We start from the raw sequence: 14567 nt of genomic DNA, 5'->3' as shown, positions 1-14567 counted from the left end.
ATCCTCACATGGTTGAGGCTGGTGCTCATGAAAGTGAGACCGGAACGGATGACCGTGAGAGGTCAAGTAGGGATGAGGACACGAGTCCTCGAAATGGTAGCCGGGGCTACCTCTAATAAATGCTGGAACAACCCAAGGAGTTGGGGTGTACTCAAAGGATGAGTTAGTATTCTCATCACATGGACAAGTGGTCCTAAGGGGCAAAAGGTTGCTCAAGAGAACAAAACAAGTGTCGGAGGAACACTTGCAAAGATGGTCCTTGTGAGCAGGACCTGAATACAAGAAGTGGTATTCCAGCAAGTTGGCACCTCGAAGACCAAGACCTCGCAGGTCGTTGGATTAGCAAAGTCTAAAATGCTGGATGACTCAAGTGGAGTCAAGAAACGGTCCTAAGGGATTGGTTGAAGCATTTGGACTGAGGTGTATGGTGCCCCATGAGATATGGGGAGGATCATAAGATCCAAGTATGAGAACAGTAGGTATCTCATCGATGGCAAAATGTGCCATGCTAAAAGTTATGGGAAAGGTGTTCCCAGAAGGAAACAACTTTGACACAAAGTTGTGTGTGACCTCTATGGTGCAGTGCTAACGAATGGTTGGCCTGAGAAAGAGCGGTGTTGGTCTTGGCAAAGACTTAAACACGAAGGGGAAGTGTCATAGAGGTAGGCTCGTGGAGCCGATGGTGTGGAGACACCAAATGTGCCAAGGTGTGGTACCTTGAGGCTATGTTGGTGGGTTCATGAGAACCCCTTGCCAAAGGAATCCCAGTGGGAATGGGAATGGCATAGCCTAAGCTGCAGAGCATGCAGTTGGAGTGTGGTGACCCAGATAATGATGGAGGTGTGAAAGCACCAAGCAATGAGTTGTAGGACTTGACAACTATGAGGCAACTAAGCAAGAGGTGCAAAATAACTGGTTAAACGGGTAGAAGGTAGCTACCCAAGACTTCTAGCATAGGGAAGTCGGATATACCCTTACGGGGGATAAGTTGCTTATGTTGCGATATAGTAAGTCAATGTCATAAAAGGAAATACTCACTGTCAAGAAAACCATCATTGGGACACCCGAACACTCTAGAACACCAGAAGGTGGTGTTTGATGTCGCGAGGGCAATGGATAAAGCCCAAGGGACTAAGTCCCTAGCGAATGATGGATAGAAAGTGCTATCCAAATGTCCAAGGTTGCGGAGACAGGAGAGGACTGTCTACCCGAGTTGGACAAAGCCAAAAATGGAATTTTGGCAAGGCTAGTGATGGGCATGTAAAGGCCCATAAGCAACAATGTAATCCCAGTGTGTGGGATTATAAGGTGAGCATACCCGGATTGAGGAACCACCCCCTAGGCTATTGGGTAGGTTCATCCCTAATAATACTTGCTAAAGCATGATAGAAAGTGCAAAGCTATCCTCCTGGTTTGGAGGAGAATGACCAAAGGAAAGGTGTGAAGCCAAAAGCAAGAAGGGGATGGAACCGAACCATAGGAATCGAAGGGCATAACCAAGGTTGGTTATGCCAGCGGGGAGTGGAGAATCAAGTGGGGGCTCGAGGGTGTTGCCGCTAGCAACCGTGATGCCATGGAGGGTCTAAAATATGGAATTGTCCATGTTAGACTATATGGCAACTATAAAGCTTGCAAAAAGGGAGGCCTTAGCAAGCTGAGGGACAGAGTTCCTTCAAGGTTCCCAAAGACGATTCTAGGTAGCGTAGTACCTAGAAAAGGCCAAGTGTAAATGGTTCGTGGAACGCGCGAAATCAGAGTGGCGCAGCCGAAGCGTGGTCTTGAAGCTTGCCATGAGGCAAGGCTATCAAGGTTAGGGAAGTAGTTCCCGAGTGTTCAAAGAGAGGGCTTTGAACGAAAGTCGATGGTCAAGGATTTCCACGCTTATGCAGGAACCATGTTACAGTGGTCGGAGGACTTGCCAAACGAGATTGGCACGTCGGGGGAACAAATACCCTAGTTGAAGGTGCTAACTTCAAAAAGGGTGGCCCATGGGGCCAAGCATGGAGGAGTCCATGCATGATCACAGACATGTCAAGTGAGAGGACTTGGCAGTGTGGAGGAACTAGGTTCCTAAGCTGTGATCTGTAGCGCGCTTTAAAAAATAAGTTGGTGCACCGGCGTGGGGAGTCACGCCAGGCATCTTGTGTGATGCCGTCCGTAGATGCATATACGGAGGTTGGGTTCGAGTCCCGACCCTCTAGTGCTTGGGTTCGAGTCCCAAATCACTAGGGCGTGGTGATGGTTTGGAATATGAGGACACTCATATTTCGGTGGTCATGGACTCTCAGTGGGGAGACTGGTTTGGGCACACCGCCAAGCGAGGGATGCCTCGGAGTCGTGATGCACGGTTAGATTGCTTAGTGTGAAAGCTCAGCATATCTAACTTGAACGCTTTGGTGCAAGTGGCACCAAGGTCGTGGTGAGTGAGATGGGGACACCTAATCTCAGTTGCTATGAACCCTTGGCCGTAAGGGCTGGCTTGGGTGCACCGCCAAGTGTGGGGGATGCCTCCGGGGTTATAGTCAACAACTTGGAGGTCTAGAAGACCAAGTACCTCTTGGCAACTCTGTTAAGGTGCCAAGGTGAGATCACTAGGTGATCTTATGGCCAGATAAGGACAAGGTCCTTGGTTGGCTAAGGAATGAAGTTCCTGGTTCAAAATGTTGAAATTGAATTGTTTAAGGTGGTGTGGCTTGGTCGTGATGACCAAGTGGGAAGAGCACCTAAGGGAAATAAACTATGTCCGTGCGATGGCATAGTGAGTCCGAGGAAAGTAGTCTCTATAAAAGACCCATGGGAGGGTCACGAAGTTGGGCCGTGGATAGAGCCCATAGCAGAAGATGCTAAAGAGACGTACTAGGGGTGAACATCCTCCGGACTTGGCAAAGAAGAGTCTTTGCTATGGAACCGAAACAATACCTCAAGAAGGGAGGTAGAGATTCGATGTTGCTTGGTGCAACAATCAACGGATAGGAGCAAAAGATGAGTGGCCAAGATAGGGCCGTGGAATCCCTTGGAAGGAATCCAAGTGACAAAGTTAGGCGAAGAACACTAATGTGTTGGACGCTAACAAGTTGCGGGAAAGGAAGTGTGTCTCCAAGGAGGGATTCCGAAATGCTCCGATTTGGCGAAAATGGAAGCTCCAAGGGAGGGAGCGCTAAAGTAGCCAAATGATAGGGCCATGAACAGCCCTAGCACAAAGTATGATAACTGAAACTTTGGCACGAAATAGAAGAGAGGATGATGGTGCCCTCGAGTAAAGAACTTCCTAGGATGGAAGTGGAGTTGCACAAAAGGTGCAAGGCAAGGTGTCGGAGACACCTAGGAAATTGACTCCAAAAAGTCAAAATTCAAAGTTCCAAAGTGCAAAGGTTATATTGATGGAAATTGAGACTACTCGAGAAGGAGTAGTGGGATTGACTTAGAGAAGGGTCTCTAAGAGGTTTAGCGAGAACTAAACCAATAAAAGGAGAGAACCACTATATGTGGTCCAATCAGTCTCTAAGTTGAAGAGACTACCCTCCTTAGAGGATATGCAAAAGGCATGGTGAGCCTTCAATGTCCAACCATTGACGAATATGGAGAAGGCATGGTGAGCCTTCAATGTCACACCATTGACAAATATTGGCTACGCGCCAAGGATGGAAATGGTAACACATGCGGGTGTTACTTTATAAAATGGTTCACCGTTCGATGAGGACATCGAACTTCGTCTATGGGTGGTGGAGTTGTGAGACACAAAATCCCTAGGCCCCAAAGTGGAGCCGGAAGGGCGCCACGTGGTAGTGGCCGAAGCGAGAGCCAAACGAGCGTAACACGTTTGGACCAAAAGCTCCGACTTGAAAAGTCAAGAGCGGGAGTGGAACTCCCAACGAAGTGCTCGAGGAACGAGCACAAAGCGAGCAAAAAGCGAGGCTCCAAAAAGGGACCCAAAAGGACCAACACATGACACGTGGAAGTGTCCGAGATGGACTCGAGTTGGAGTCCGAAGTGGAGTCCGAGATGGACTCGAGTTGGAGTCCGAAGTGGAGTCCGAGATGGACTCGAGTTGGAGTCCGAAGTGGAGTCCGAGATGGACCCGAGTTGGAGTCCGAAGCGGAGTCCGAGATGGACCCGAGATGGAGTCCGAGATGGAGTCCGAGATGGACCCGAGATGGAGTCCGAGATGGAGTCCGAGATGGAGTCCGAGATGGATCCGAGATGGAGTCCGAGATGGACCCGAGATGGAGTCCGAGATGGAGTCCGAGATGGAGTCCGAGATGGACCCGAGATGGAGTCCGAGATGGAGTCCGAGATGGAGTCCGAGATGGAGTCCGAGATGGACCCGAGATGGAGTCCGAGATGGAGTCCGAGATGGAGTCCGAGATGGAGTCCGAGATGGACCCGAGATGGAGTCCGAGATGGAACCGGGACTGAGATCAAGTCCGAGGCCGAATCCGAAGTCGGATCCGAAATCGGATCCGAGATCGAGCCAGAGACTAAGTCCAAATACTAATACGGGTCAAGGGGTGAAAGCCCAAAGCGTGCGTCTCCCAGGGGGGGGGGGCTGCGGGGGGTTCCAAAAGTATAGTAGGGAGAGTGTGGGGGTTGGAGCCCAGTTGGAGCCAGTTGGGCCAGGAAGGGCCAGTTTGGCCCAGGAAGGGCCAGTTTGGTCCAGGAAGGCCAGACCCAGTGTTGGGTGATGAGCTGACCACTGGGAAGTCCAAGACTAGAGTGAACACGGACCGACAAGCGGGGTAGCTTGGTGAAGTGTTCAAGAGCCGGCTCTAGTTCCCCCGGGAGATCGACTGGCCGATGCTCCCAGTCCAAGTGTGGGTGGCACTACCTACTTGGATACCAGGCGTGGCTCAACGGAACCTCGCTCTAAGCCCATGGCTAGAGCACCCAAGGGCAGAAGGCGAGGAGAGTACCCAGGTGGCTCGCGTAAGGCCACGGTGTTCCGAAATGTTGTCCCAAAGGCCCAGACTGTGGAAAGGAAGAGGAGCAGTCCTCTGGGGTAGTGACCAAGGACACAGTCGTGTGGTGAGGAAGTCCCAGAGGACCGTGGGACTTAGTGGTCGGGCCTGTGGGTCTCGATCCAGTGGCAGTGTTGGCAAACACGGCCAGGGGCAGAAAGGGACTTAATGGGGACTGACAGAGGGATATTGGGGAAGGCTATTCCCCTTGTCGGTGGGCATCCTAAGGATGCTAAGGAGTGGATCTGAGATGATCACTCACGGATGGTTTGCCTAGTCGTGGAGAGCCAAGACTGTGATGCAAGTGGTATTGGACTACCAGTGTGGCAAAGGTGATTGGGCATGGCCTTAGCGTAACGGGCTGCTATGTCGGTGGTACCTTTGAGTGTCGGTCATGGGATCGGACACGTGGAGCACTTGGACCAAGTGCAAATGTTGAGTGGCATGGATGCCATTCTCGGGGCTAGCAAGTCCCAAGTCCTGGATTGGACTTATGGAGGTTGTGAATGAGACTCCTCCAAGTGGTCGGAGGTGTGGTTAAGTGACTAAAGTAGAATGGAAAATTTAGTCGCTTACAATAACCACATTTATTTTAGCCTTCTTTGGGTAGGGATATTCTCTCAAAAAATATCCTATTTCACCACAATTATAACATATGTTATTTCCCATGCTATTAATAAACTTGGCTTTCTTATCATTGGGTTTATCCCTTTTCATTTGACTCCCCCATACTTACTCATTAGCCACCGGATTTACCTTTTTGAAACTCTAAGGACTCATTTTTAAAGAAACTCTTTCTAAATTTCTCTTTGCCATATGTCCCCCTTGGTTTGGCTCCTTTGCTAAACATGGACCCTAACTCCGTTATATTTCCCCTTCGCAAGTTATAATTAAAGTGCAATTTAATAGCTACATCCAATACTTCTTTGTAGTTGGTCAAGTTCCAACACATCACCTCGCCTTGAGCCTAGGTCTATAAGTTTGATATGAAGGCATAGAATGCATCTATATCGCCCATATCCATGAAAAGGATCCTCTTCACTATAAATGCATTCACATACTCTTGAATGGTTCCTGTTTATTTTAGTGTACTCAGCTCATCCCTTAGATATAAATTAGCATTTGGAGGAACATAAGTTGTACAAATCCTCACTTTCATCATTTTTCAAGTGGCCACTAGTCCTTCGTTGGCCTCTATTGTTCTCCACTAAGACTTAGGATTATCTGCCAAGTATGGTTTTGCATATAAAACCCTTTCCGAGCTTAGTAATTGCAACGCTCGGAAGTAATCTTCCATATCATAAAACTAATCCTCCACCACCTTATAATCATTCACTCCCTTGAAAATTGGTGGGGGCTTTGGTTTGTACTTGAGAACTATTTGAATGATTAATTCCACTTCGGTTTACTCGACCTCGTTTGGTTTCACCTCAGTCCCCGCCAAAAGGTCCATGCCTTCTACACTATCAGCATCAATAGTCTTTTGCCTTTTCTTCCATTTCTCGTTATGCTTTAACTTGTGTATAAGGGTTTTTAGTAGGGCATTGGTCTATGTCAATTGTCCTTCTAGAATGTCTAATCGAGTCTTGACAACAAAACCTCATCACCGGACTTTTGTTTGGAAGTTTCCTCACTAGAGTCCTCATTCTGCAAGAATTCCTCATCCATAGTTTCTTATTCAACCAGATGCTTTAGCTCCGAAGGAGGTTCCAACTCCACCTTGGTTCTTTTATGCCTTGCCTTAGCCATCTTTTAATAATCTGCTTCTATCCTTTGCTAGAATTGAGGAAAAAGCTTTAATACCAAATTGTAAGCCATAAATTTTTCCTTTTCAATTTGTCAATTTACCTTATCTATTCAACCAATACTGCCTTGGCTTTAGTTAGGTTCCTTCACTAGGTTCCCGTCTATTGTATTAGTTCATACTTAGTTCTACTTCGTTTCAGCTACTCACTACACGGGCAACAGAGTGTTAGCCATCCATCCACGGATTCTTAATTTCTCTCCTAATCCCCATCCTAGTTAAACTAGACTTAAGGTTTGACTACACTCCCCGCAGTCACAAGCAGGTAAGCACACCAAGCTTCTAAGTTCTTAACATTTTTTGGTACAACAAGACTTGATTATGGGATTTTCTAAATCCCAAGCCTTGAATGCATCACTTACTTTGGAACCTAGGGGAAACACCATGGCTTAAAATCCTAGTATGGGTACCTTTACTCCCCCACTTCCATCCCAAAGGGAAGGCCCAAACTCCTAGGAAGGAGTGACGATTAATGAGCCACAAGGTACTCAAGTGGGGCACCACTCCATATAAATCATGAGCATCACAATTGATTTTCCTTTCGGGAGTCAGAGCTACTTTTGAGCACTTCTTTAGGTGGCATCTTTGGAACCACCTGAGTCCATGTTCATTCCCACCCAAGGCCCTTAAGCCCTAGTCTCAACCTCAAGTTGGTGTGAAAGCACCACTAAAGAGTTTCTTCAAAACTAGTTCTTAGACCTCATTATCCTTACTATACTTTTGGAACCCTCTATAAAATGAAAGGACATTATTTTGAGCAACCTGGTCTACATTTTAGAGGAGGTTCATGTTGAAAGCCTTTCCAAAAGCATTGTAATTGTAATTCCTATATATATATATATACTCTTTAAATTTTGAATATAACATTTCCAACTTACCAGGTGAGCTGCAAAATTCCTCTTCCGTAGTTTGAGATTAATGGATAAATGCTATGTGAGTTTACTTCCAGTTTCCTGCTTCACACTTGCAAAGTAGGCAGCCAATTCCCTCTTTTGAACATCAAGACTCCCCAAGCTTCCAAACGTGGGATAGTATTTTGTTGCCACAATGAAATCAATGTATGTTTAGAAAGGATTTGCAAAGTTGGATGGTAAGAACTTCCTAAACACAGACTTTATAATGTTAGAGGGAGATGCTAGTGTAGAGAACAAAGAAAATCCTAGGAGGCATAGCATAAACATTATCATGGCTAATGCCATGGTACTTAAATGATAGTATGAGAACTCGTGGTTGTGAATGGAATTTTGGAATGGAATATAAAAACGGCCATAGTCTTGTAGTCTTTATAGTCGTCAGTGCATTGCGATTTATATTGACCTTATAGTCATGAAATGCCATGTAGATATTATCTCCTTGGTCGAAGCACGCTATGAAGATCTCTTTGTTTTTGCTGTTAAACCAAACTTTGAAGGCATCTATTTTAAAATTCAATGGGCCGTATTATGTGCACTAAAACAAGCTAATATCATAAGCACATCTCAGAGATTTATTACCGAATGACTGAGACCGTATTTTGCTTATGGGCCGTATTATCTGCACTAAAATACGCTAATATCATACTGAGACAGTATTTTGCTTGGCTATTTTAAGTCGTTGTTTTAACGACAATCCCCTGCAGGTTACTTTATCACACTGGATACCTCGACCAGCTTCGAGGGTGGGATGGAACTGATGGTGGCAACAAAGCAAGTACTTAGAGTTTCCGTTTAAAACGAACGAGAAGAATGTACCTCTCTCCCTCACATGTCTCATGTGGTAATATCAGCAATGCTTTTTAGATACCAAAATTGTTTAGATATCCTTATCGGCTTTATTATACATGACTTTTAAGCATTCTCCTCTAGTAATTCTTGCTACTGTAAAGATTGCAATCATCAACAACCAATTTCAAGATTTATTATTTGTTTTTATTCAGTAGTTAATTACTTATTCATTACTTTTAAAAGCATTTGTTTAAGCACAGCCAAGGTTCCCACCTGGTGAAACACCCAACTGTGAGCAAAAGTCCTTGTAATAATTGATGCGGTTCTGTGCGGGTTGTGTCTCACTGCCCTTGCCACACTCCTGACCTCCATTGATGGCTCGAATTGTAGCTCCAAATCCTTGGTTCTGTGTTATTGCGGTGTGGCAATTCGAATTTTGCATCCAAAACCACACTGATGACCTCCACGAAAGGACGCCATTCTGAGCAACCTGGTCTGGATTTTGGAGGAGGTTCATGTTGAAAGCCTTTCCAGCAGCATCGTAATTGTAATTCCTGTATATATACACTTTAAATATTGAATATAACATTTTCAGCTTACCAGGTGAGCTGCAAAGGTCCTCTTCCATAGTAAGCCTTTGTACCTGCAGGACATGGGATTCCACGAGTAGTGTCACAATAGACGTTGTTTCGGTTGATCTCTCGAATGTATTGCAGTGCTACAATGAAAGACATTAGTGAGATTAATGGATAAATACTATGCGAGTTTACTTCCAGTCTCCTGCTTCACATTTGCAAAGTAGGCAGCCAGTTCCCTCTTTTGAACATCAAGACTCCCCGAGCTTCCAAACGTGGGATAGTATTTTGTTGCCGCAATGAAATCGTTGTATGTGTAGAAAGGATTCGCAATGTTGGATGGGAAGAACTTCCTAAACACAGACACAGTTATAATACTAGAGGGAGATGCTAGTGTAGAGAATGGAGATAATCCTAAAAGGCATAGCATAAACATTATCATGACTAATGCCATGGTACTTAAATTGATAGTATGAGAACTCGTGGTTGTGCAATGGAATTTTGGGGCTGTTTTTATAGCCTTGAGGAATGGGATTGCGATTTATATTGACTTCATAGTCTTGAAATGCCGTGTAGATATTAACTTCTCCTCTTGGTCGAAGCACGCTAAGAAGGTCTCTTTGTGTTTGCTGTAATACAGGTGACCAAACTTTGAAGGCATCTATTTTATAATTCAATCATGTGCACTTAATATCATAAGCTGTTGCCCTAGTGAATTCAAAGGAATGGCGGGAAATATTTTATTTGGCTAAGGTTTAGGTCTGCGAAGAGGAAGCATCCTACACACAGCTCGGCGCTGTTCCATGCGGTAATCTCAGCAATGCTCCGGGGCCGTGAGAGCTTGATTCGGCTCAGCGCAATGTGTCACTCCCGGCTCGGGTGAGTGATCGAGCTTCTATTTCTTTGCAGGAAGAGTTGGAGTGCGGTGATGTTTCGCTGGAAATAAAAGGAGGCATGAGCTTAGCTTGTTGTGACTGGGTGGAATGCCCTGTGTGTGGGAAGCAAATACGCGGGAATGAACTTCTCGTTAACTGCCATCTTGGTTTGGATTTTGCTCTGTTTTGATTCAAGCACGCTGATCGATGGTTTCTCTTGTTCAGATACTTGCCTGCAAAGTGGGAAGAAAAAGAAGAACAGTGTCCAGCATACACTCTTTCACTTCAACTTGTCGAAAAAGATAGAGTACGAGGAAAGCGGAAACTGCGTACTAGAAATCCAGCAGTCTCCTCTGCTCGAGACTGGGATCGACTGTAACCCGGCGGCAGGGTCTCCGGAACCGGAAGTTTCTTCTACTCTTGAATGCTTTGAGGAGCCCGACGTGGCCAACAGCGTCCTTCCGGCAGAGCTCAACAGTGAAACTAGAGATCTTTACAATGGCTGCCTGGAGGCAAGGATTGCTGGCCGCAAGTACCACAGAGACGTCGAGTGCCAAGCTGGGATGCGAGTTCACCTGGTAAGGGAACCAGAAAATCCCATGGATACATACGCTGTGAAGGTAAACTTGACTGGATGGACGTGTTTCATGGCTGACAACAACATTGCGCCAGGTGCTTACAGCGGATGGGCTTTCGCTGGGACATATTCCAAAAGAGCTTTCGCGTTATTTGTCTCCTCTCATGGAAAAAGGCGTGGTAGACGTTCAGGTAACTAATCTCTGGGGCGTTTTTCAATTGTTCACAAAGGTTTCAGGGATATGTCTCCAAGAGTACATCGGAAGCTGCACGCCTCAAGCTTGATTTGCGTGAGATCCAGAGTCGGACTATTGGAAGTCTCTCAGAAGAAAAAGTGCTGGCTGTCAAATGGAGCCGTCTGATGGATGCAGCTGACAAGGGACAAGACCACGGCTGTCGATACCAACAGAATTTTCTTTACATGCTCCAAGTGGTATTGGAACGGGATCTCCATCTCTTTACTTCAGACGAGATCGAACTTCTCGAGGCATTTCGTTCAATCTCGTCTGATGGACAGCGCCTTTTTGTAAGATTGGCTCAACGAAAGGGTAAGCTAAACGCCGTCGGACAAACTATGACTCAAGGGAGACTGGTTTTGCAGGGCCATGGTTCCGTCTTCAGAACATTTTCTATGAAGATATTGGTGACACAAACTCTGCAGTCCATGAGTTAGTCGGTACTCAATTTCTTTCATCGTGTACTTCATAATATGTTTGCTCCCTTGTAACAGAGAGACGCTACTTAGTTTTCGACGCGGACGTCAATTCGTCTGAGTTGCTTGAACATCTGACTGTACAAGAGCTCAAAGATTTGGCAGTTAACAGCAAAATCATGGTAGTTACTTCTAAGACTTTCTTCCTTGTTTTTATTTCTGTTCCTGCTTACAGATCAAAAGTGCTACGCTAAGTTTGAAAAAGATTCAGCTTATTACAGCAATTCGAGATGCATTGATTTCGCTGCATTTGTAAGTAGCAAGTGATCATTGGTTTTTTATACAAGCGTGAAATACTTGGCGGCAGTAATCTAACGGCTTTAATTCGTGAAGCAACCGGCCCATGCATTCGAATAGCCGAAACACTTGAAGTTCTACTTTGGCGTTTACAGGTCAGTTGACATCCTCTCCAAAGTGTTACACTGCTGGTGCTGAGCAATTTATTTATTTATTCAGAGGCTGTTCTTTCTAAACGGTGAGCAGGAGTTCCATGTTTTTCTTCTTGTGGATATTGGAAGGATCAAGTATCCAAGCTATAGGTGCGCTAGAACAATGCCAGTCTTTGCTTCTCGAGAGGACTTTCTGGCGTATGAGCAGGTCCGTTCCTACTTTGTTATAAAATTTGTCTGACCGTCGAGTTTTCAGGCATTGCAATTGGCTCAGGTGGTTGACATGTCTCTGGAAGCTGGTAATTCTGAGGCTGTAAACTCCTCTTTTCGAAAAGCAAGGACTACTCTCGAATTGATCAATGCACACACCGAGATCAAGCATCCATTTTTAGCACGATTTTCGGCTGCATGGGTGTATGCAACAATCTGTACTGTGGCTGCATCGTTTCTGGAGAAAGAACGCAGGTACGCTCTTTCACCAATGGCGGACAATACTTTTGAACTAAAACTGGCTCTTGACCAGATATGCTGAAGCTATAAACCTCTTGAAGCAGCTCCTTAGCATGCAGTATTGTCCTGGACGGAGAGGATACTGGACTCTCCGGCTATCTATTGACTTGGAGCACTTACAGCGTTTAGAAGAGAGCCTGCTCGTTGCAGAAAACGGATTAAATGATTTCAACGTCCGAGGAGGGGATCGTATTGCTTTGCAACGGAGGGTTCTCCGACTAGGAAAACCTCCTAGAAGGTGGAAAGTACCTCCATATGCAGCGCTTTTAAAGAAAAAACACAAGGTGGTACGTACTGTGTCTTCCAGATATTTGGCCTTCAGCTACAACTCTGTTTCTGAAGGTGACGATTATGGGAAGGCCGCTAAACAATGCCAATGGAATGAAGAGCAGATTTTATGGCTACGATGGGCAACAATGCAGTGTGGAGGACCTGGCACTTCAATACTATGCCGGAGAAGATGGAGGCGGCTGGAAAGGAGTCCATTCAGAAAGTGGCATATGGCTGACGTTGTTCGGGCTGCTCATGTGGGATGTTATCTTTTCAGACGTTCCAGATGTCTTCCAGACACCTTTTCAGGTTCTTGTTTCATTTTCTCGTGGTTGCTCTACAGTTCTTGTTTGCAGACTGCACCATTGGACTTGTGCACGGATTCATTCTATCCAGTCCGAAGCTCGCTTATTGAATCTCGTCTTCAAGCCATACGCGATGGCGGAGCTAGGCAACTCGTGGCTGAGACTTGGGCAGAGCACTACGGGACATCATGTAGCGGGGTAAACTGGGAGAAGTACTCGCTTGAAGACCTTCAAACAATAACGGTCTGTATCGGAGGTCCAGGATTGTCGGTGATTTGCAAGCTTCTTGCAGAAGACCACAGTAACTGGACGGCTGGAATGCCTGATCTTCTGCTGTGGAAGGAGAAAGAGGCGAGGCTGGCCGAAGTCAAGGGTCCAGGGGATCGCTTGTCCGAGCAACAGGTGGCCTGGTTTCTGATTCTCTCGGATGCTAATGTTCCAGTGGAACTTTGCAAGGTCTCCAAGACGATGAATGATCGATCCTAGATGAGTAGTGCCTGGCCCGAGACGGCTGCGCAGGCCTCTGCAACTTGCTCCGCCTTGCTTGAAGTCATAAGAACCGGTAAGCACCCCCTGTGGACTGCCAAGAATCCATTGCGCGCTACACACAGCCAGTGCCAAGTCCTCAGTGTCACCGTCTCAAGAGCTCTTCGATCGGGACTGCGAGGTGATAGAATCACCACTCGGCCTCCACCGTCATCTTAAAGATCCTCTCGGTGGAGGATCAGGAAATGCGAGTTCCAAAGAGATGAATCACGAGGGATTCCATGCACCTTAAAGAACATCCCCCGCGACTCTGTCATCCTTGATGAGTATCCTATCGAACAATGCAGTTGCTTGCTCCATATCCCCATTGTGGGCATGGAGTCCGTTGGGAGAACATGTAGAGACTAACCATCATCGCACTGAGGCATCCCAAAGAAGATTTGGCTGGCGTGATGCATGTCTCGGCCCGAGCCAAGCCCGAAGAGCTCGTTGCGGCATGACAAAGTCTTTGCCTCGTCAATCGGGGCATATGTGCTCACTATTGTCGTCCAGGTCACCACCTTTGCCTCGTCATGATGCCCAAAGTGGGCATATGTGATAGCAGAATGTGACTTGCTCGCCAGGATGAGCCCAACACGGGAGGATTCGAGTGCAGGGCTCTGGGTCCCAAGCTCTATCTCCTTGCAAATCGGTGAGCGTCTTCGATGCACGCAAGAATCAATGGAGCTTCGCAGCACCAATGCTGCGTTCTCCACCGCAGGAAACGAAATCTTTTACAACCAGGTGATCCTGAGCTCGCCCGGTGGTGCCGGACAGACGCTTGTTTTCGCAGCCCAAGATCTTTCCTGGGAAGTGGCGACTGGATTGCCCCGGCGCCACTACTTTGTGCACCTATGGAACATGGCCGGATCATTGTGTTGGCAAGAACTTATGGAAGGACGACCGCTTCTTCCACCGATCACAGGTTTTTCTTCCGCGCCGTTCAGATTCTTCGAGCTTAGATGAGCTACTAGCTAAAAATGAATAAGTTATCTACAAGGATGTCGTGTTTGCAGATGAAAAGTTCTATGAAATGGTTTTTTTCTGTGTGCGTACGGTTGAGGTCTATTGGGAGGGCGAGGAGGAAGCGGCCGGTCCGCTAAGGCGGCATTACAATGCTCCAGGGCCGCGAGAGCTTGATTCGGGTTGTAGGGAAGCGGCAACGCAGTGTGTCACTCCAGGACGCTCTGCCAGCTCAGGTGAGTGATCGAGCTTGTAATCGTTTTCTTGGAGTGCTGTGATGTCCAACAGCTTAGCTTGTTGTGACTGCCCTGTGGGAAGCAAACGCGGGAATGAACTTCTTGTCAGTTGCCATCTTGGTTTGGAGTTTGCTCTGTTTTGATTCAAGCAGGTTGTGGTTTGTCTTGT

At 46.6% G+C, this 14567-nt stretch overlaps 2 protein-coding genes across 2 annotated transcripts; one reads left to right on the top strand and one right to left on the bottom strand.

The window, feature by feature from the left end:
• Positions 1-8635: 8635 nt before the first annotated feature.
• LOC9638576 (acidic endochitinase) lies at positions 8636-9479 on the bottom strand. The gene is made up of 3 exons (XM_002988449.2): positions 9233-9479; positions 9063-9180; positions 8636-9016 (listed from the first exon to the last, which is right to left on the bottom strand). The coding sequence occupies exons 1-3, from the start codon at positions 9477-9479 to the stop codon at positions 8713-8715; spliced, it is 669 nt and encodes a 222-aa protein (XP_002988495.2). The 3' UTR covers positions 8636-8712.
• On the top strand, positions 9478-13166 carry LOC9638575 (fanconi-associated nuclease 1 homolog). The gene is made up of 15 exons (XM_024662328.1): positions 9478-9492; positions 9893-9916; positions 9947-10079; positions 10138-10532; positions 10585-10680; positions 10727-11036; positions 11090-11164; positions 11219-11322; positions 11376-11452; positions 11508-11592; positions 11657-11797; positions 11846-12054; positions 12113-12386; positions 12442-12678; positions 12726-13166. Exons 1-15 carry the CDS (start codon positions 9478-9480, stop codon positions 13158-13160), a joined length of 2610 nt encoding a protein of 869 aa, XP_024518096.1. The 3' UTR covers positions 13161-13166.
• The last annotated feature ends 1401 nt before the right edge of the window (positions 13167-14567 follow it).

The sequence above is a fragment of the Selaginella moellendorffii genome, unplaced genomic scaffold (assembly GCF_000143415.4).
Source record: "Selaginella moellendorffii unplaced genomic scaffold, v1.0 SELMOscaffold_89, whole genome shotgun sequence".
Classification (NCBI taxonomy): domain Eukaryota; kingdom Viridiplantae; phylum Streptophyta; class Lycopodiopsida; order Selaginellales; family Selaginellaceae; genus Selaginella; species Selaginella moellendorffii.
The sequence above is the reverse complement of the archived record's forward strand: the minus strand, read 5'-3'. Positions and strand labels throughout refer to the sequence as shown.